The sequence below is a fragment of the Otolemur garnettii genome, unplaced genomic scaffold (genome assembly GCF_000181295.1).
Source record: "Otolemur garnettii isolate 467f Iridium unplaced genomic scaffold, OtoGar3 scaffold00038, whole genome shotgun sequence".
NCBI classification, from domain to species: domain Eukaryota; kingdom Metazoa; phylum Chordata; class Mammalia; order Primates; family Galagidae; genus Otolemur; species Otolemur garnettii.
This window is the reverse complement of record NW_003852433.1, coordinates 13367870-13388387: the sequence shown is the minus strand read 5'-3', so window position 1 is coordinate 13388387 and position 20518 is coordinate 13367870. Positions and strand designations below refer to the sequence as shown.

The following is a 20518-nucleotide window of genomic DNA, read 5'->3' as shown; positions in this document are numbered from 1 at the left end:
ACTGAAAACCATGAGCCCTGTGAGGAATCTTGGGAATGCCCCATTCGATAAATAAGGCCAGTCTTTGGCATGTGGGCACCAGAGGAAGGCCAGGTGCTGGTCGGGGTCGTGAGTGCACCATTTGGCAGACACACTGTCAGTGCCCATCCTTTGAACAAGCTCATATTGCAGCTCTGTACCTGGGTTGGAAGGAGCAAGGGTGACTAAAGTAACGCCTTAGGGACAGCTGGTGCTATAGTGTTAGAGAAGGGGCTTTTGGTCCCTGCAAAATGCAAAACAAAACAAAAAGTTATGTCAAAGTTGCACACGCTGGGGACTGGTGTGGACAACAGGCAAAAGTGGCAGGAAAATGTTTCTTACCCCTGTGTCAGTTTCGTGCCTGTGGTGGCCTTGACTCTCAGAGAACATGGGGGAGAAGGGGTAAGGGGCTCACCTTCCTGGACCCAACACGGCATTAAGAGCACCTAGGTGAGAGTTGGCTGTACTGGCCAGGGGAAGCAACTCCCCAGCCCGAAACCAGAGCCCGTGTCATTAGCTGGAAACTGAAGTGGTTCCCTGAGATCGCATTTCAAAAGCTCAAATAGTCTGGTGGACTGGGAGCTTTGGACTTACCGTGGGGGCAGGCTTGGACAGGGCCCATCCAGGTTCCTCCGACTGGTTGCCTTTCCCTCCCCACCCACCTCATTATTGCCCCTCATTCCCCAGACTGCACAAGATCTGTGAGATGCGGGATGCAAAGGCCTCCCCCGAGACTTCATCCCCTTAGCAAAAAGCGCCTTGTTTTGGAGGCGCAAGGCACTTCTAACTTCACCTCTGCCGGGTATGCAGCCAGACTCAGGCCCTGACACTCCAGATGCCCGGGGCCTACAGTTGCCCAGGCTGTGGGGACTTGGATCTCCCTGCCCCATAACCTGGCTCTGCTCTTCCTTCCAGGGGCCCTTAGCACCTCTTGGCTGACTTCTCATTAGAATTAATCCTTCCATTAGCTGAGCCCTCAGCTTCAGCTGGGGCCAAAAAGTTAGAGATTAGAGAGCAGGAAAAAAAGCTAAATTTGAGTAGGTTCCTGGAATCTAGGCAATGTGGAACTAGGAAAAAACAAACGAACTTTGTGCCTACGGACTCCTTACCTGCAGCCCCCAGACTGTGTGGCCTTTGCCCCAGGGGTAGATAGAGCACAGCAAATGCTGGAAACACCCGGAGGATCTGAGGCCAGTGGAGGGAAGTCTGAGACACCCAGCTAGAGTCTTCTTCCCCCACCCCCATGGAAAGAGAAACCTTGGAGTGGTCACCCTGCCCCTGCCAGCCCTGGCAATTCCCTCTTTTGCACTCAGCTTCTCTCCCTGCTTAGGTATGGAGAACCCTGTATTTGATTCAGTGCCCTGCTCCAGACATTTTGAAATTGGGTGTCTGTCCCAGTCAATCTCGCTCTTCATCTGCCTGGGGAGAAATGTCCCATACCCTCGGTCTTAGCTCCTGTGAGTGTTTCGGACACAGAAAACAGAGACTTTGCATGACAGATTCATGCAGCAACTAAAATATTCTCAGATGAAACCGTGGGAGACATACTCCCAATTCCAGAACAGACTCATAGACTACTCTAGCTCCAGGACAAATTCACCCCAAATACTTACACCTCCACCTGAGTTAGGAATGGGAATAAAAAAAGATTCTGGAGCCCCCTTCTATTCAAACTCCTGGCTCCATAATTTTCCGGGGCGGGGGTGGCCTAAGGTAAATAACTCTTTTGAACCTCAGTATTTTCCTTTGTAAAACACAGATTAAAAATTATAAACAACTGAAAGGGTTAATTGTGAGGGCTAAAGTAGGTCACTTCTGTGGGCTGCTTAACAGACCTGGCACGTGCTCCTGGCCCCTGCAAACCAGCTATTTTTATTGTTGTTGCTACATGTACTTTGAACACGGACATCTGCAACATATACTTCTTGATTATACGCATCTTGATTATAAAACAACCAAATGCATCTACATCCGGAACTGTCTTGGACATGAACTTTCTAAATTGGAAGAGACGTCTACAGATGGAGCGCGCAGAAGTCCACACAAACACATACACATATCGTTCTAACACCTGCAGTTCCTGGCCCCAGAGTGCAAACACCCCAAAGGGCTACCCATAGGTAGGAACATAGATGGCTGCATGTATAAGAGCCCAGGTAGCCTCTCCAAACCTGGTAGCTACACCCAGACAGCCACTCTCTTGGTCTGTTGTGGTGAGGTCAAATTTGGAAATCAGCGGGGCAGAAAGCACGCAGAAGTGAAGCATTTCAAGCCTCTTGGAGCCGTCTGCTGGCTTAAGGGAAAGTTCAGGACCCGGGTTTTCCCTCGTGGTTGGAAATTTTTAGAGGGCCTGCAGGTCGAGAACTGTCCTCTCAAAGAAAGGGTGGGTCTCAGGACAGCGCAGATCAGAGAGAGGCCTCAGGCGCGCGCACACACCCTCCTGCACACACCCGGCTCCTTGGGGGTTGCCCAGACCTCGGGAGGAGGGAGTGCTGGGTCGTGACCCCTGCCTCTGCCCGAGCGCGCCCTTCGGCCCCTGCAATTAGCGCCGGGAGGTCAGCAGGAACCCGGACGCCTTTACCCGGCTCAAAGCACAGCAAAAGGCGACCCCACCCCCTCCCCTCCACAGGTCTCAGACGCCAGGGCTCAGCCAGGCTTGGAGCCGACTCTCCCGACAGGCAGGGGCCGGAGGCCTCCAGCCCGCACTCGCATTTGTCACCTTAAATCTACAAATCATGAAGTCGCTGGGCCCTGCAGGCTGCAGTAGCTGACCCCCGCCAGGGACCGTATGGTTTGCCGCTCCCACGAGCCGTGGCCTTTGTCCCTGTAGACCACGCCAGGTTAAAAAACGAAAACTTCCAGTGTTGCAAAGTAAGCAAGAGATCGTCCAGGCAAGAAAAGTCGTACCCAGGGTAGAATGAGAGGTGTGTATGTTAGGAAAAGGAGTATCCTTTCTCTACCCATCGTGAATTCAGGTTATTCCTTGCCGGGAGGGGTCTAGAACAGGGGTCTCTAGGAGATTTCTACACGGAGCCGCACGGTACTTGGCGAGAGAACTATGCACGAGGGTTCTCTCGCTGAATTTCCAACGTTCTTTGAAAATCCAGAGGAGGAAAGGACTATTTTTCTCCTCTGAGGCCCAAACAGGAGTGAAAGAGATACCCAGGAAAAAGAGGATCGCTGCTCCTTCCGATGTGGAGGATGGCAGTGGAGATGGAAGAGGAGGGGAGTGCGGGCTGGGGGCAAAAGGGCGGCCCGAGAAAGGGTAAAGGTGAAACGCCCAAGTTCTGGAACCGAGGAGGCGCTGGGGTGCTGAGCAAGCGGCGGTGTCCAGGGCGCATTTGTAGGCCAGACAGATAGGTGGCACTCGAAGCCCGGGAAAAGGGCGAAGGCGCCGGCCCGCAGTGGCCTCAGCGGCGGCCGCCGCCGCCACCATAAAGCCCGCGGCGAGATTGCGACCGGCGCCAGGTGAGTAATAGGCAGCGAAATCCAGAGAGATTGCGAGCGGTTCACCCCCTGTCCATCAGCGCCACAAGAGTTACTCATTAACGTCACTATATACAAATAAGATGCACAGGAGATTAAAAGAAAAAAGCCAAGCTTGTAGGACAGGCTGGACACGCGCCTGAGCACTGTCCCCGAATCTAGGGGTTAGGTAAGAGGTGAGCACATCTGAACTGAGAAAGAAACGCATTTCTTGCCTCTTTGAGGCGCAACAGCCAGCTACCACTTTGTCAAGGGTGCAGCACCCAGTTATCTTTGGGCCGAAAATCGTCCCCTTTTGGGCAGCAGCGGCCGTGCGTGAGACGCGGGCCCTGGACATCTCCAGGCCCTCAAGAAGCTACCGCCCGAGGTCCCCCGGGCCTCCAAATTCACCCTCCTCCGGGTTGTCTTCCCTCCCACCCTAAGAGACAGCGCAGGGGAGGCCGTAGGGCTCCCCACGTGCTGGCTGGAGATGGAAAGGACTTTGCCTTCCTCTCCAAAAGGTCTCGACCTGGGTCCCCTTCCAAGTACAGGATGAAGGAGGGGTGGAGGCGTTCTCCTAGCCGGCCATTCAACAGCCCCAAAGGTGACAGGGACGTGGGGCCGGGCAGGCGGGCTCCAGGGGTTGGGGGTGGGGAGGTAGGCAGCCGCCAGGCAGGCTCCGGCTTGGTCTTCACGTCAAGGCCCCCAAGGCAAGAAAAGGCGTAAGGACTAACCCTGAAGAACCTTCCCAGGCCGCCCCCTCCCCCCGACACACACGCACCTCGGAGGCAAGCCTGGAGGTGGGGAGACCAAAAGAATGACACCGCCTCACCATTTTTTATTGAATGTTTCAAAGATAAATTGAACTTCAAAAGGCAACTCCCCAAACTGCCTGGAGCCTGGTTGCTGGAGAGAACTAGGAGAGGATGTCAACCTCCAGGGTGACTTTTCCTTTGGAGGGGGTTAAACATGCGCTGTGCGTTTACCTTTCCCTCGCAAGGAAAACTTCCCTCCTCCCTCGCGTGACACAGCTAAGTCTGCGCGGGGCTGGCCGTGCTTCGCACGCACAACTCGGGATAGATGAGGCCTCGTAGGGGCGCCTTGGGCCAGCCTGGTTCAATTTGAGGCACTAGGGACAGGCAGAAGTGTGTGCCTGGCTGGAGGCGTTCAGTCCTGCCTTCTTTAACCTGGAGAGTTGCTGCCTCGCCAAGCCCAGTCCGGTGGAAAGGGGATTCTGCTAGCCCTTTCCCGCGCCGAATAGACGGGTGCAAGAAGGCATTTTTTGATTCGGATTCCCCAGGTCTCTGTCAAGGGGGAGAACGAGCTGAAAACGAAAAACATTCGTAGTGCTCAAACTTCTTTTTGGTCTGATCCGTGTGGGAAAAGCTGACTTAGAGAGCAAGGCTGTCTTTTCCCATTAAAACTTAAGTATCCTAAAATTACTATTCTTCCCGAATTCTAATCAGGCCCCTTTCCGCCTTCCGTTTTGCTTCCTAAGTTAAAGGAAAAGTAATTTCAGATTTCTGAGCAGCTCCCTTCGCCCGAGTAAGGGACTTTTGTTTTTAGCTTTGTAACTTGAGTGACTTATTTTGGTTCGCTGGGGGCGGTCTTAATTATTTAAAGGCGAATGGAAGTGGGTAGACGAGAAAGAAGGGGTTGAATCCTTCCCTGACCCTCCACCTTCAGCAAAGGTTACTAAAGAAAGCATTTAACACGAGGTCCAAAGCCATTTCAATAAAAATTTATTGAAATTTCAGTGACGTTTTAAAGAGAGGGGGAAAAATAATACAGAAAACCAAAGAACTCATCAACAACTATAACACAAAATATACCTTCATGAATTTTTGTCTTTAAACGATCTCTCAGCACCTGACTTTAGAACTGTAAGTATGTCCCTACGGGCACCAATTCAAAACACCATCCATGTTGAACACAGTAGTAAATTAATTCCACTTCGTTTGGGGAAATTAGAGACTAGCAAATACAAATACAAAAGAAAAAAATAAAAAGTCAAACCACGGGCCTCTGCCCCCTTCCACAGCAATCTCAGCTGTGTTTTAAGGAATTTAAACTAGACGGGAAAGTGGCACCCCCTCCCCAATTTTGGCTAACATAAGAAATAGCACTTTCACCCACTTTGAGAAAAATGGCTAACAACTCTTTTGAAAGTGTGTTCGTGTTGGTGCAGAAAGTGTGTGACCTGGAAATAAAAATCAACTAAAGGAAAACACAAGGACAAAATCTGACAGTCGCCAATCCTATTTACATAGAGCTATATACAATGTCAATAAATTAAAGTTTAATTTTCTGAGCATTCATATTCCACCTATTTACAAGAGTTATCAAATAATTACATAAATACTTTGTCTAATAGTCTCGCTTCTTCTTTATTATTTTTTTTTAAACCTTGTTATTGCATATACAGGAAAGAGAAAGAACTGCCGAAGAGAACACGAATCCTGCTACACAGCTTAGATAAAATAAATTCATTTTGTGTGTTTTCCACCCTCTCCCCTCTAAATCCCCTTCCCCTGGGGGTTGCCAATTTGAGGACACAGGATTGGGAGAGGGGCATGGGGTATGTTGTTTTCTTTCTAAAAGCAAGCCTTCAAAATAAAACCCACAAATACATTACTGTGGAACATGCAAAAAGAGACCTACAGCGGCTCTTAAAACATCACGAGAATATTAAAAAGACACAGATTTAATTCTTAATATAGACTAAACAAGGATGGCAGGGTTTCCCTGCCCAAACAATGCTGCTCAGTAATTTATTGAGAACTGATAATGCAAGTCACTATAAAGTTTTTAATCTTCACAAACAGAATCAAGTTAATGTATGCATTTGTCCCAATTTTTTTTAATTTTATTTGTTTTTGTTTCCACTTGACACAGTGAAGGAAAAAATATATATATATATAAATCCACACTGAGGTGGTGCCTTTGAACACCTCCCCTCCTGGTGGGCTTGGCTACCGTTTTCTTCAGCCACAGCTCCCAGACCAGCCTGGCTGGAAGTTGTTCTCCACATACTGTTTTAACTTCCACCCCCGATAGCTCAATGCAACAAACGGAATCAGAGCCAGATCCCGGATATATAAACCACGCCAAGAAGACAGGGCCTGTCTCTAGTACATTCTCTCAAGAGAGTCCAGCACCCCTTCCTGGACAGGACTGCAAAGGAAAGGGCTTACGCCACGGCAGGCCCGTGGTTTATTTTACATCCGACAAAGTGCACTGCAGACTTGACTGGACTGGAATGAAGAGACTTTTTCTGGGAGGGGTTTATGGGGACGTGCTGCGGGATCTGTCCGGCTTGGCTTCCAAGCCGCTGACCAACCGCTGGATACTCTGAAGTTCACTGGTGGCCGCCTCTTTCTCGGAGCAGAGTTTGGGCGACAAGGACACGGAGCTGGAGGAGAGCGTGGAGGAGCGGCTGTTGAGTTCCGAGCCCGAGTCCACGGCCACCGAGGCGGGGCTAGCCGCCAGGGCAGCGGCTTTGCCGTCCAGGGGCCCCGCGGCCGCTGCCATGGAAGGCAGGGCGGTGGTGAGCAGGCTGCTGCTGTCGGGGACGGGCACCGGGATGGAGTAGGGGCTGTAACGCAGCCGCGGGCGCATGGTGTTCAGATTGAGGAAGGGGTGGCGGTGCACCGAGCTGGAGGCCGCTGCAGAGGAGGCGGCCGCTGCCGCCGCCATGTACGTGTAGGGGTAAGGGAACAGGCTTCCGAAAGGCGACATGGCCAGGCTCTGGGGAAGCAAAAGAAATGCACAGGACCGTCAGCCGAGTAGGGGCGGCAGAGTGAGGAGGAGCCAACCTCTTCCATCTCCTCCCTCCAAGGGCAAGTCATTAATCCTTTTCCTTTGAGAAGTGTGTGTGTGTGGGGACAACACTCGGGCTTCTCCAGGTTCAAATCTTAGTAGTGTCACCCTAGGCAGAGGGACTTAACTCCCTGTACCTCAGCTTCTTTATATGAAAAAAAAACAGAAACTGTAAGAATTCATATACCGTTTGGGACTTGTTGCATATGAAATGAACCACTATGTACACAGAGACTGTAGCAATCCCCCCAAGGGTTAGTTGTTGCACCTGCTAAATGGGGCTACAGATTCAGTCTACCCCACAAGCTGGCTGAGGGAGAACAAAAGGGCATAAATTCTTAGGCATAATTTATTTTGACATTCTTGTCCCCCCTCCTCCTCAAATCCTCACACAGCAATCTTAGAAATTATTCAAATGAACCCCCCCCAGGGAAGATCTTAAGCAAAAGGAAATCAAAGTGAGGGGAGGAAATAAAAGGGCATCTTTTATAAACAGAGACAAAGAAATCAGCCAGCTCCACATTACAGGTGGGAAGCTAAGGTAGGCCCCAGGAGTTCAGGAACTCACTGAGCTAGGAACTGACAGAAACAGCATTGAAAATGTGGGGACCTGGGACTGGGCCACTTCTCTCTGTGCCATGCCTTGAGGTACCATCAGTGTTTGTGCACACAGGCAGCCCCTAGTCCACCTATCACCTGCCCACCTATGACACCATCTCCGGAGAAGCCAGCAGAAGAGCTGAGGGGAATTGAGAAGTGCCAGAAGTCTTTTTCTCAGCTCCCTCTTTCCCAGAGAGGGGGAGGGCAATCCTGCCTCTTGGCTCAGAGAAGGGAGACAAATGTGCTTAGACAAAACAAAAGGCAACAGCACGCAGGAAACGGCATAGAACCTTTTCACTGGGTTCAGAGGGTTCTGAGCAGCCTGAGACTTCTCCCCAACCACCCTGTGCTGTCTGAACCATACACAGACCACCAGGCCTGCCCCCAGTCTCCTCTGGTCCAGCTCCTCTGACATTTCCCATGTGTGCACAAACCATTTACCCTGTGAGGAGTAGGCTGGCCTGCTCTCAGGTGGGGGATGGGGAGAAAAGGCCGGGAGACTCAAGACTGAATTCCAAAAGTTACTTCCCCTTCCCAGGCCTTCCTTTCTCCCTGGTCCAATTCCTGTGGGGAGGGTTGGCCATGTGATACTTAAGAAGTTACTCTGAAGCTAAACTCAAAAACCTTATAAGAGGCCCTGGAGTCAGACAGCAGGACAGACAGAACCCCAGCTCTATGGTGTAAACACTGTGTGATCTTGGACAAGTTACTCAACATCTCTGGACCTCTTCTGCTTCATTTGTAAAGTGGGAGTGATAATCATAATCATGCCACTAAAGGGTTCCATCAAATGAAGCAGAGTAGATCAAGCACTCAGAAGAGCACCTGGTACAAAGTTAAGTGGTGTGCATAACCTAGTCACTCTATCTACCTACCTACTCTGCTGGAAACATCCTTTAACTTAGAAAAATATTTTTAAGGGTTTTTTTTTTTTGAGGAGGGGTCAGTGAGATAAGCCTTGAACCTAGTAATGGCTTAATAAAAATTCTTATTAATTGTCTCTACTATTTAAAGCTGCTAGCCAAGAGGCTGGGTGAGGATCTGGTATCAAGGAGCAGAGAAACTAGAGGGAGCAGGGGAGGAGCTAGGAGGAAGCAGGATAAATACCTGAGAGGCCAGGACGTGCTGCTGCAGGTGGAAGGGCAGGGTGGCCGCAGATGCCCCGGACAGTCCCTGCGCCGCGGCAGCAGAGGCCATGGCAGTGGAATCCAGGCCCGAGACACCGGTGGAGGCCCCGGACACAGTGGCCAGTAGGGGCCCCATGCCAGCCGCCATGCTGGAAAAGGCACCCCCCATGGCAAACTGACCAGGGTGCAGGAAGAGAGGGTGCCCGTTGAAGAACTGCTGGCCCGCCAGGCCCGGGGCAAAGCCGAGGCCAGGCAGGGGGCCCTGGGCCAGGTGCGCGGCAGCCGCGTCTGTCTGCACGGTGAGCGGCGCGAAGGCCTCCTTGCCAGGCAGCGCGCGTGCCTCCTCCACCTTGGACGTCGCCGCGCCCTCGCGGCCCGGGCTCCTTCGCTCCTCCGCGCCCAGGCCACGGGTGCTGGACGAGATGGTGGCCGGGCTGTGGCGCGAGTCCGGCGATGCCTTGTCCAGCCGCCCCGTGTCTCGAGGCCGACCACCTGGCTCTGCAGCGAAGAGGTGCCCCTTGACCGCCGGGCTGCTCTTGTCACGACAAGGCTCCTCCGACGTGGTGGTGGTGATCTTGGCCGCGTCACAGGCCTCCGGGCCGTGCTCCTCTTTGCTCTCCGCTTCAGCGTCGCTCTCACCCTCGCTGGGACATAAATCTGATCATAGGAGAAGACAAAAAGCGAGACACAAAGGCGTTAGCCCCAGTCTGGGCCGGTGGAATTCCAATTCCCAAATCTGAATTCCAGCTTGTCGCTTACTGACTGCGTAATCCTGGGCAAACCCCTTAACCTCTCTGCACCTCAGTCTTCTCATCTGCAAAATGGGGATAACTGGCTGAGATTCAACAAGCTGTTAATGAACTAAAAATATTTAGATACTAGAGTTTAACACCGCCTCAGAAGGATACACCCCCAAAGAGAGAGTTTAACCCTGCCTCAGAAGGATACACCCCCAAAGAGAGAGTTTAACCCTGCCTCAGAAGGATACACCCCCAAATCAGTAGCTCTTGTTATTATAATTGATTTTGCTTATTTTTTCAAGCACCTTTGACCACCTGTTGTGTCAAACAAAGCCTTGACAATGCATTTTCCTTTCCATTGCAAATTAGGTGTGTGTGTGTGTGTGTGTGTGTGTGTGTGTGTGTGTGTTTTTTAAAAACTGACTGTAAAAGTCACTGGTGGAACATTCCAATTACTACCAGAGTCTGCTCAGTGAGTGACAGAGATCAGGACCTTCCATAAATTTGTGAATTATGTTGGAAGGATTTGTTTGGAGAGAGCCCTGGCATCCGAATTGGTAAGGGCATAATACGATACTCCTTCCTTAATACCCACACTACAACTAAGCCTTCCCCAGTCTCTGCAGACAGACATGGGTGCAGGGCAGCCTGCTCACAGCCTGGGGACAATTCTAGATTCATTTTTGCTTTCACCATGCCCTCTGTGGGTGTCCTAGAAAAAAGAAGGGAAAGAAAGGAAAAGAAAGGAAAAGGGATCCTATTTGGTTTCAAGTTTAAATGGATTGAAGACATAAAGGACTTTCATTTTATTTCACAAAAAAATAGGTTTCTTCCAGTTGTGAGAGACCATGTGTCTTTCCAAATACATAGTGCTTGTTCTTTAAACACAGAGAGCTGACTGGGGATTTGAACCCTCTTGTTCACTCTTCCCACCCTCAAACTCCACCTGTAGGGCAGATCCCCAATGCGCCACCCTCCTCTCCCAGGTCAACTGTTTTGTCCATAGGTGGATGTTTTCTCAGCCACCTTCTGTTACAGGTAGCAGAATCCCTTGCTTTTCCCCCTCCCCAAAGTTCAAAGATGGTGAAAAGTCATCATCAATTGGAGACTTTCTTGATTGGAGAGATATAGGGGCAGAGAGGAGAGAAAGAGAAGTGCCTCAGGCACATTTTCAAAGCTGCTTCAGCAGAGAGGTAATCTACAAAGACACGTCCCAGCCAAATAAGGTTTGTTTGCTGAAAAGGGGGTTCTGAGCTCTGCCACCTTAGGAAAGTGGTGGTGGTGGGGACACACCTGATGGCCCTGTTTGAACTTTGGTCTCATCTAGAAGGGTCTGCAGCTTTTAAAGGGTAAGTACCCATCCTCCTAACACTTCCAGGTCACCAAGAGCTTCAGTCCACTCATCACAGAGGTGACCAGCCCTACCTTTGAGGTTCGATGTCCCTACAGTAGAGACTGCTGGAGAAGAAGCCTGAGCGAAGCAGTTGAAAGCTGCCTGTTCGCTGGAGGACTCATCCGAGGTCCCATTCTCCTTTTTGTGTCTTTCATCAAACACTCTCATGGACTGCAGGGTGAGCTGTTTTCTGTGGCAGAAGCCCACACCCAGCGTTATTGAATGCAACGTACATTTCCCCCCTTTGTTTTCCTTAACTATTTCCAAAGGGGCATATACATACCTCACCCGACTGCCGCCCACGGACAACCTTAATTCTCTGAAACCTGCCTGCCCCAGGGCAGTCACACAAACCTACGCTTTGTTCTGACCCTCTAACTGAGCTGAAGAGTGTGGCATGGGGGCAGGGAGGAAGGAAGAAGGCTTCAGTTGCATTTATTCAGTATGGGAGTTTCCTTAGAAAAAGGCATTTGCTTGGGCTGTGACATCTTATTTCAGAGAAAGAGGAGAGGGTGGAGCTAGCCACAGACAGCTGACCTGGGGGCCTTACAGAGGGCAATCTGGGTGCCCAACCCTGCAAACACAATGTGGTCTGTCCCCAGCCTACCAAACTCCTGGAAGGTTGCTACATTGGGAGGAAATAGTTATTTCATGGTGCACTCTACTGTAATTGTTTCACCAACACATTAATTGGAATAAAATTCTATTTGGATGTTAGAGATTATTTTTTAAGGGCCACCCCAAGGGGATATAGGTCAAAAATTGGGGGTGATTTTCTGGATTTTAGAAATTCCTTGGAAAGGGGTGGGGGAGGGGAGCTCTTTCATATCCTCTTTAGCTGTCTACTTAATGCAAAATGATACACAACCCTATGAAGGGGGTAAGTCTTAGATCTCTCAAGGGGCCCCAGCTCTGTCTGAAGGTATCTGAAAGGCAAGACTGCAAAAATTCCAAAGCATTGTGTGAATGATTTTGTCCCTTCCTGGGACCTGCCTAGGAGAAACTTAAAATTAGTAATTAACAGGCATTCTTATATAATGTGTGTTCCACAATCTTTTTCTTCCAGAGACAACTATAGTTATAGCCTAGTTAATTTCCTTAAAGGTAACAAGTAGGAGGTAGAAAAAGTCTAGTCTATTTAAGGAGTTGGGGAAGCAAATTATTTCCACCCACCCTTTTCAGTGAAAGTGCCTGCATCCCACTTCTATCACTTGGAGAGTTGGAGCATAAACAAGTGATTTTTCTAAATTATCTGAGAAATAAATAATTGTTCCAACTCACCGTTTTTCTCTCCTGCCATTTCCAGTGTCTCGGAAACCTTTTGCAAAAGGGTTGTTGTCTATTTTTAACTGAGTTATCTATAAGAGGAGAAACAAACAAGACAGAGACTTTGGCTTCATTTTCCAGAGTGTTTTGGGAGTGTTTTCCCCAACTTTATTAATAGTCTCCTAGAAATGTGACTGGCAACAGAAGCCCTATGGATGTCAGGGAAAGGAGATAATGGTGCAGATTGGGAGAAAACGGGGAGTGAAATCAAAGGCACTTGCACCAGAGCTTGCATCTCCCATAGGAAGCCAAACCAGGGATTCCAGCTGAAATCACCCAAGGGAATTCTTTTCTTAGGGCAGCCAAAAGCTTGGGTTTAGAAATAGAAATGTTGTCAAAGTTGTCAGGCGGAGCAACCTGTAGATCTTAAAATTATTCTTTCATTTTGAGTTTTTTACACAATGCAATTAATCATAAAATATGTTATGGCATACTCCCCTGCCTCCAAATGCACACACACACACACACACACACACACCCCCACACGTACCAACCTTTTCCATGAATCTAATAAATGATTTATGGGGCCTTGCTCCCCTCGTGTTGGAGTGAGTTTGATTTTTTTGCTGGGAGGGGTGGTTTGAGGAATTACAATACTGACAATTACAGATGTAAAAGGACCGAATGACCACTGGAAACATTTGTTTTCATTTACATGCTCTGCCACCGCCATTAGGTGGAAAAGGCCCCTGGCTTCTTTGTCTGAGCAAAAATGCTACATTTTATTATTACATTAACAACTTTGTTTCACTGGTTTCTGGGTTAAGAGGGAACATGCATTTTGCACACTGAAGAAAAATGCCATAGTATGTAATCTTTCAAGTCCCTTCCCCTTGGGGGGACAAATTTATATATATAGGGTTACTCAGAGGTGACAAAAGGGTCCCTCAGTGGAAGTCTTGTTCTTGGAATAAAATGCTGTAGCAAGACTTCAGGTTTCATACTTGGCAGGGAGAAGAGGTCATGATATCTTAGTCCCCCAAATAAAGAAATTTATCTGGAACATCCCTATCATAGGTCCACAAAGGACCCACAGACAGTGACAATGAGTTGAAAATGCTGAGTGTTATCAGGTGAACTGGACTCCCACTGAGTCCAGGATTTAGAAGTTGAAGGGCTGGTACCAGTCCTCTTCCCACCTCCAGAACTGCCTGCTAACAGCCAATTTGGGAACTGGTGAATCAGCAACAAGGGTCACTTTCTCTGTGCCCATGACCTTCAGGCCATCTAACTGTAGATATCAGGTACTTCCCTATTTGGGGATCTTTCTAATACTCAGCTTCAGGCCTAAGAGAAAAAAATGTTCAAATGTAATGGTGACTTCAGCCACTTTAACTCAAAAGCCTCAGACAACTCCATCAGTATGACCCTGTGATCAGGGTAGGTTTTTCCAACCACATACATGTGTGTGTGCAGGCACACACACACACACACAAACACATACACATCATAAAAAACACAGCAGCATAAAAGGTAATATAAACCAGACCAGCTACTCAGGATTTCTGGCTAGGGGTGAAAAGCCGGTCTTCACTAGGATTCTCCTCTCATGATCCCGAATGGCTCTTGCTTTAAATTTTTAGCTAGTTCCTTTTAAACCTGATTTCTTGATCCTTCTTCCCAAGGGGGAAGAGGATGAACCTTAAACAAACAGAGCAAAGCTGAGCCGGGGAGTGGAGAGTGGGTACCATCAGCGACAGCAGTTATAGGAGCTTCTTGGTGACAAAATTAGTTGGGCTTTTTTTTTTTTTAACTTAGCATTTAAGTCCTTGCTGGTTAACAGGTTTTTTCTTGTCTCCTCAAGGTGCTGGTGCTCTTTACCTCCACCCCAATGCTCCACAAACCACAAAAGAAAATTCAAGACTCTTATCCCAATTCTCCAGTAACTTTCCCACCCTGACCCAAAGCAGCTTAAAGGGGAGGGGAAATATTACCATTAAAAAGAAAAGCCCCCTTGGTTACCTTATCATTCTGGTATGCAGTCACAGCAATGAATTCAGTTTCAGGGAATAAGTACGTCCGAAATGTACTGTAAGGGAGTTTCAAGATGTCATTGGCCCTTACAATGTGGAACCGCGGCTGGTATTTGTGCATGGAGTTTAATATAGTCTGCAGGGGCAGGGAAGAGGAGACACAGAAAAAAAAAAAAAAAAAGAAAAGAAAAAAGAGGATTTAGCAGGACAAATGGGATCTTAGGACCCCTGCCAAGCTGACATCTTCCCCCCGCAGGGTACCACGCTTGTACCACTTTTACCGAGCCCACCTCCTTGGAGTACCTCCTGGGTACATTTTGCTCCACAGATGTTATCTTCTGGAGAATCCAAATTGCTCCTCAATTTCCAAAAGGGTCCCCCCCACCCTCACCATCTAAAGATCATTCGTACCTTGAACCCTAGCCTACCTGAGTACCAAAACTATAATTCCCCTGCCACGTTGCGTGATCACTTGGGAAGGCCAAAGTCTTAAAAGATAGAGAAAAACATGCATTTTAATTTACAAAATGATTCAGTACTTTAAGCGCCCACTAATTGCTGAGCCCAATCCACTTAAAGCCCTGAAAGGCTGAACTCTAGAGAGGAATATTTATGCCTTAATCAAATCAAGGGCTTCAAATGCAATTCCTGCCGGCTGAAGATGTTTCCTCGCTATTCATGTCTTCCTGGGCCTAATCTTTCTGCTTATTCCTCGCTTATCACTGTTTATTTTATCGAAATGTTGAGGAGGGGTAGAGAAAGGGGCAAAAGGTCCCTTGCCTGACTTGTACAAGTAATTCAAATCTCCTAAAAGTTTCTAAGCCCTCACTTCCTAAATCCATATATACACTCCCCCCCACACACACACATACACACACATATTATTTATTAACTAGAGATCATTTTTACCAAACCCGACTATCACCTAAGCCAAACCAATTCTTATTTTAGTAAAAGAAAATAAGTTTAAAAAAAAATCCATTCACACTGTTTACCCAACACAGTCAAGGCTCCGAGAATCTTAAACTCTCCCAGGAAATAATATGGCTGATTTCAAAATAGAAGTGTGATATTTTAAACCCAAACAAATCCTTTACAAACACATATCTTTGAAATTGATTTTAGATCTTTGTGATTGGGTTTTCATTTCACTGTCAGGCCAGGAATCTACCAAGGAGCTGGAATCGCTAGAGAACACGAGCCGTAAGTTTTCCAACCCCTATTTCTTTTAGAACTGCCAGGCCTTCCATTATTCTGAGAGAAACACCCTGGAATTCTCTCCTTTCTCCGGCTCTGCTGTAGTTCAGAGAAGTTTGCTATGCTGAGGGTGAAGCAAGGGAGAGGTCTGGGCCGAAACTGGAGAAATGGGGAAGCACTGCCTTTGATAGCAAGAAGAGAAAATTTTACTTGAAAGGAGCAGAAACTTACAAATCCATGTTTATCCGAAATGTTGTTGGTGAGTTTCAGTTTGTGGAACGTGACGACTTTGGACATCCACTGTTCCCCGGTAGCGGGGCTGTCTGGGTGAATGTACATTCTCTTTGGCATTTCAGGGTCAGCTTTACCTGCTACCATCCACCGAGAATTGTGAAACTTATATCGACAGTCATCAGCAGCTATAATGTCCATCAATAAAATATATTTGGCTTTTTTATCCAGCCCAGAACATCTCACTTTAAATGGAGGAAACATTCGTCTACAATAGGGGAGAATAGAAAGGAAAAAAGAAAGATAAAACACCCAGAAGCTTGGGTTTAATTTCCTATTTATCCCCCAAATATTTAAGTCGAAGACTTTCCATTGTGACTGACAAGCGTCTATTTTTCAGAGAAGCAACTGGTTGCAAATTTTTCTTCCACCACTAAGGTATTACATACGCTCGATTTTTCTATGTTTAGATGCCCCAAGATTCAAGACAAATAAATTGTGGCACTGCATCTCTCTACATTGTCTAATCATATCTTTAAAAAATTTGTTTTCCTCTCTCTGACTCTACAGATCACTCTCTTTATAGAAAATCCATGCCCATGTCTTTCCCTGTGACACTCTAGTTCTAAATAACTTGGGGTAGGATTGTAGTAAAAGTACCATCAGTGGAAACTAGAATTTTCCACCACCCATTGATGAGAAAATGTTAAACTTATCAAGGAAATTAATATCAAGTTGCGTGCAAGCTCTCCCTGCTGCAGAACAGCAATCCCTCAGTTAGTGAAATGAAACTGGACTTTGGGGAGTTCTCAGAATGAATTTTGCAGAATGGGGTGGACTACCAGGCCTTATAACCTATCTGCCCATGGAGCTGCATTCCCCTACTTTTCAGGCCAGTCCAAAACTGCAAGACTGTGCGGCCAAATTGCTGTTAATTTCGCAGAAGTGTTGGCATTCTGTACTCTAGACTTAAAAGCAAACACTTCACTGGGAAACTAACTAAATGTCTTGTGGGTTGGAGCCGGATTTTATGCCAAACTTTGGCCCCATTTAGCTGGGAAAGAGACAGAAAGCTGAAGACATCAACAGGAGGGTTTTATTATTATCTGTTTAACTTTATGCCTTCATAGACTTCAGAGCTATTTTTCTTTCTTTTTTTAAAATCAGTGATTTTGCTATAGGGTTCTCTCTTCCAGACAGATTTCGGTTAGGCAAGCATCTTTAGTCATTATGTAAAACATGGTTTATAATATTCACACATTACAAACAAAATAGCTGTGTTGTTATGTCTCCACACCACCTCCTGAGGTCTGCAAACATAATCTTAATTATCCAAAATTGCCTGCTGAACTCTTCCTCGGGTTACAGACACACGTGAAGTGGTGTGGGCAAACAAACCAAAATGTCCTTCGGTTTCTCTCTGCCCCCTGCCAGCCTAAGTTCAGGCCCCTTCAGACCCGGAGACTAGGCTGAAGGGCAGAAAAGGCCTCCCACCACCATCACAAAGAAAAGAGCTTTAACTTTTTCTGAGTACAAAATAAAACAGACAAAACCACAACATCAACCAAAAAATGAGGATATTCTAGAAAGGTCTGAAGAGGGAACTCCTTGCTTCCTGCAGGGATGTCTGTGCTCCTCTGAAAAATTCTGTCTGTTCTGTAGGGAACCCAGGACGCAGTCCTATGGAAGGCTTATGCAGATGCCCAGGTAAGCTGAAATTTTCTGCCACTGGGGCAGGGCCTGAGAGAGTCTCTACACATTTCTAGGGAAACTAAGTTTTCGTTCTAGCCGTAAGAACCGGCCAACGACTGTTCTGGGAAGAGAGAGATACAGGGAGGAAAATTCTTCCAATAGTTGGGGGAAGGAGGCCCCAGTCCCTTGCTTACCTTCCCGACTTGGTAATGACCATCTCCGTACCCCGCTTGTGAAACTGATCCCAAAGTTCTTTAGCCTCCAGGTGCACCTTGGGGTCATCCTCCACTTCTTCTTCGGGCTCCATGGTCTTGAGAGGCCTCAGATGCGCCTGGGGCCCCAGGGACGAGAACGGGATACCAGTTTCCGCCGCCCCCACCAATTGATCCATGATCGGCTTGGCCAGGGCGCCGGGCAGCGAGAGCGCCGCTGCGCCGTTGGGAGGCAGCGTCAGCGCAGGGAAGAAGGGCGGCTGGTGACCCAGCACCGCGCTCATGGCGAAGTCCGGCGCCCGGTGAGGTAGGAACGGATGGTAGGCCATGCTTGTCCCAGGAATGACCGGATCTCTCATGGAGAGGCTCATCCACTTCAGGCGGGGCGCTGGGCTCCAGCCGGGGACAAGTCCGCCGCTGCTGATTTTGTTGTTGTTGTTTCTTTTTGGTTTTTGTTTGTTTGTTTATCAGCAGCACATAGTTCAAAAGAAAAAGTAGGGAAGAAAAGGAAGAAAGCACAACTAAAGTACTTCAAAGGGAAGGGGAAAGGGGAGGAGAAATGCCGGTTTTAAAGAGGGCAAGGCGAAAAATCAGGAGACATAGTCGCGCGGGTGACCGTTCTTGTGCCTGGCGTTTTCAAAAAGCCGCTCCTGAAAGTCGGTTTCAGAAGCGAGAGGAGCTAGCGGGGTCTCCACCGGAGCCTGAGCCCTGCAGCTTAGCTGGAAATAGACACTCCAGCCCTTCGTCCGGGGAGTCTTTCCCCAGTCCCTAGATTCTTTGTTGAAAATGCGAATGGTTCTCCTGGACTTTTTACCTTTGCTTTTTCTTCTTCCCCCGCCTCCCTATCTATCTTGTCTTTCTCGCTGGAGGCGTCTGCAGCTGTGCTAGACCCGGCTTTCACCGGGAGCGAGACGGCGGAAAAGTCTCTCTCTTAAAAAAAAAAAAAAAGAAAGAAAAAGAAAAAAAATCTGATTAAAATCCCCTACTACCGGCGCTATCAAAACTTGAACTGCAAACTGGCTTCCGTTCGCCCTCCTCCTCCTTCCTCCGCTCCCAGCCTCCGGAGGGTGTCTCGGTTTCAATCCGAATCTCGCAGTGCTCGTCTCCCGTGCCTCTTTTCCTTGTCCTAAAACGTGAGCGAATTCGCTTCCTTGCGTCCAGGCGCGCAAGGCAGGGAGGATTTAGAGGGGGAAAATGGAAAGGAGAGAGAGATAGACCGAATAGGAGAGGGAGGGAGTAAGGGAGGGAGCGAGAGAAAGCGAGAGCTCCTCGCCACCCTCCTCCGCCTCTAGAATTCCCCGGGCGTCTGCTCGGCGGCTCTAGAAGGTCGGGCTGCGCTGTGGGCTGCGGGGAGCCGGAGGCCTCTTGATTGGCTCTTTGACGCTTTCGGACCAATTGTGTTGCTGCATAGGCGTGGTTTTCACAGGTCCAGTGCTGGGGGATAGAGCCGAGTTATAAAAAGAAGGTGTCGGAAACTGTAACGTCGCAGCGCCGCATCGGTACTACTGCCTGTCCTGTGAATATGTCAACATGATCAGAGGGAGGGCGGGAGCCACTGGGGAGCGCGCGCTCAGAGCCGCCTCTAGGTGGCTTATCGAGAGATCGCTGCAGCCGCAGAGCTAGCTCGCTCTCGTTCAGCCCACGTCTGAAATGCCTCAGTCATCCAGCCGGGGATCGAGGGAGGAGGCAGGCCCAGAGAGGAAGGGGGAGGGAGAATGGGAGGGAGCGAGCGAACGAGCCGGGCGGGGAAGGCGGAGAGCGCGCCCGGGCGCCGGGCAGGGGCGCTCGCCTCTTACGCGCTCGGCTCGCTTCTCCGACAGCCGCGGCCGGTTCTTTCTCCGGCTCTTCCTCTCTCCCCATTCCCGGGCGAGCCGAGCGGGCGCCTGAACCTCCTGGGAGCTGCCATTCGGCGGCTCGGCGCAACAAAAGCCGCCGGCAGCTGAGAGGCCAGCGCCAAGACTTTAGGCTTGCGCGCTCTCCAGCCCCACGTGGAGCCAATCTCCGCCTGGCCACCTCTAAACGCTCTCGAATTCGGGTGTCTCGGTACTGGACTGCCTTGCGCCTGGGCTTGCGGACATAGGAGAACACGGATGCAGCCACATATCAGCACACGCATGTGTGGGCTCCCTCTCCACCGCGCCCTACCCGCGGCCCTGTGCGGAGACCCAAACACTCCCAGTGTGTCTGTACTCTAACACGCCCCAACACACTAGCACAAAAAAACACGTACACACAAACACCTCCACGGCTGCCCCCGTCTGCTTTCTCCAGGGGAGGTGGACTCTAATTTTTATGAAATAACATTTAGCAACCCTTTTTGATCTCGTCTTCCATTTGGATGCAGACCCTCATATTCCACCTGGATGTGTGTGTGGATGTAGAGGGGAAAATGGAGGATCTGGACAAAGTGAGCAGAGCAAAGATCTAGTTTCTGGGCCTGTCCCCTCCAAGGGGCTGTCCTCACCTCTGGGGTCGGCTGGGTGCGGAGCCTGCGGGTAAGGGGATGGGCAAGCTGGTTGGGGGAAGCCGGCCAGCCCGATATCTTCTTTAGGCATCTGTACTTATCTCCTGGTGCCTCAGTCAGTTTTTTCTCTACGCCAGGGACTTATCTGGCTAGAAGTCGGGGGCGAATTTGTAAAACAAACCGTGAAACGCCCCCACCCAGAGGCGAGGTGACTGATTTCGGTATAGGTGGGGGCCTCAGGCAGGAAGGAGACAGCAGGAA

General features: G+C 49.1%; 1 protein-coding gene across 2 annotated transcripts; it reads right to left on the bottom strand.

Moving 5' to 3' along the window:
- Positions 1 to 5208: 5208 nt before the first annotated feature.
- Positions 5209 to 19344, bottom strand: TBX3 (T-box 3). Of its 2 annotated transcripts, XM_003789946.3 has the most exons (8): positions 17776 to 19344; positions 15890 to 16157; positions 14890 to 14949; positions 14451 to 14597; positions 12444 to 12520; positions 11195 to 11352; positions 9010 to 9686; positions 5209 to 7230 (listed from the first exon to the last, which is right to left on the bottom strand). In XM_003789946.3, exons 1-8 carry the CDS (start codon positions 18162 to 18164, stop codon positions 6769 to 6771), a joined length of 2238 nt encoding a protein of 745 aa, XP_003789994.1. In that variant the 5' UTR covers positions 18165 to 19344; the 3' UTR covers positions 5209 to 6768. The 2 variants fall into 2 exon arrangements, with proteins under 2 accessions (XP_003789994.1, XP_003789993.1); XM_003789945.3 differs by lacking the exon at positions 14890 to 14949 and having other exon boundaries at positions 17776 to 19090.
- Between the last annotated feature and the right edge of the window lie 1174 nt (positions 19345 to 20518).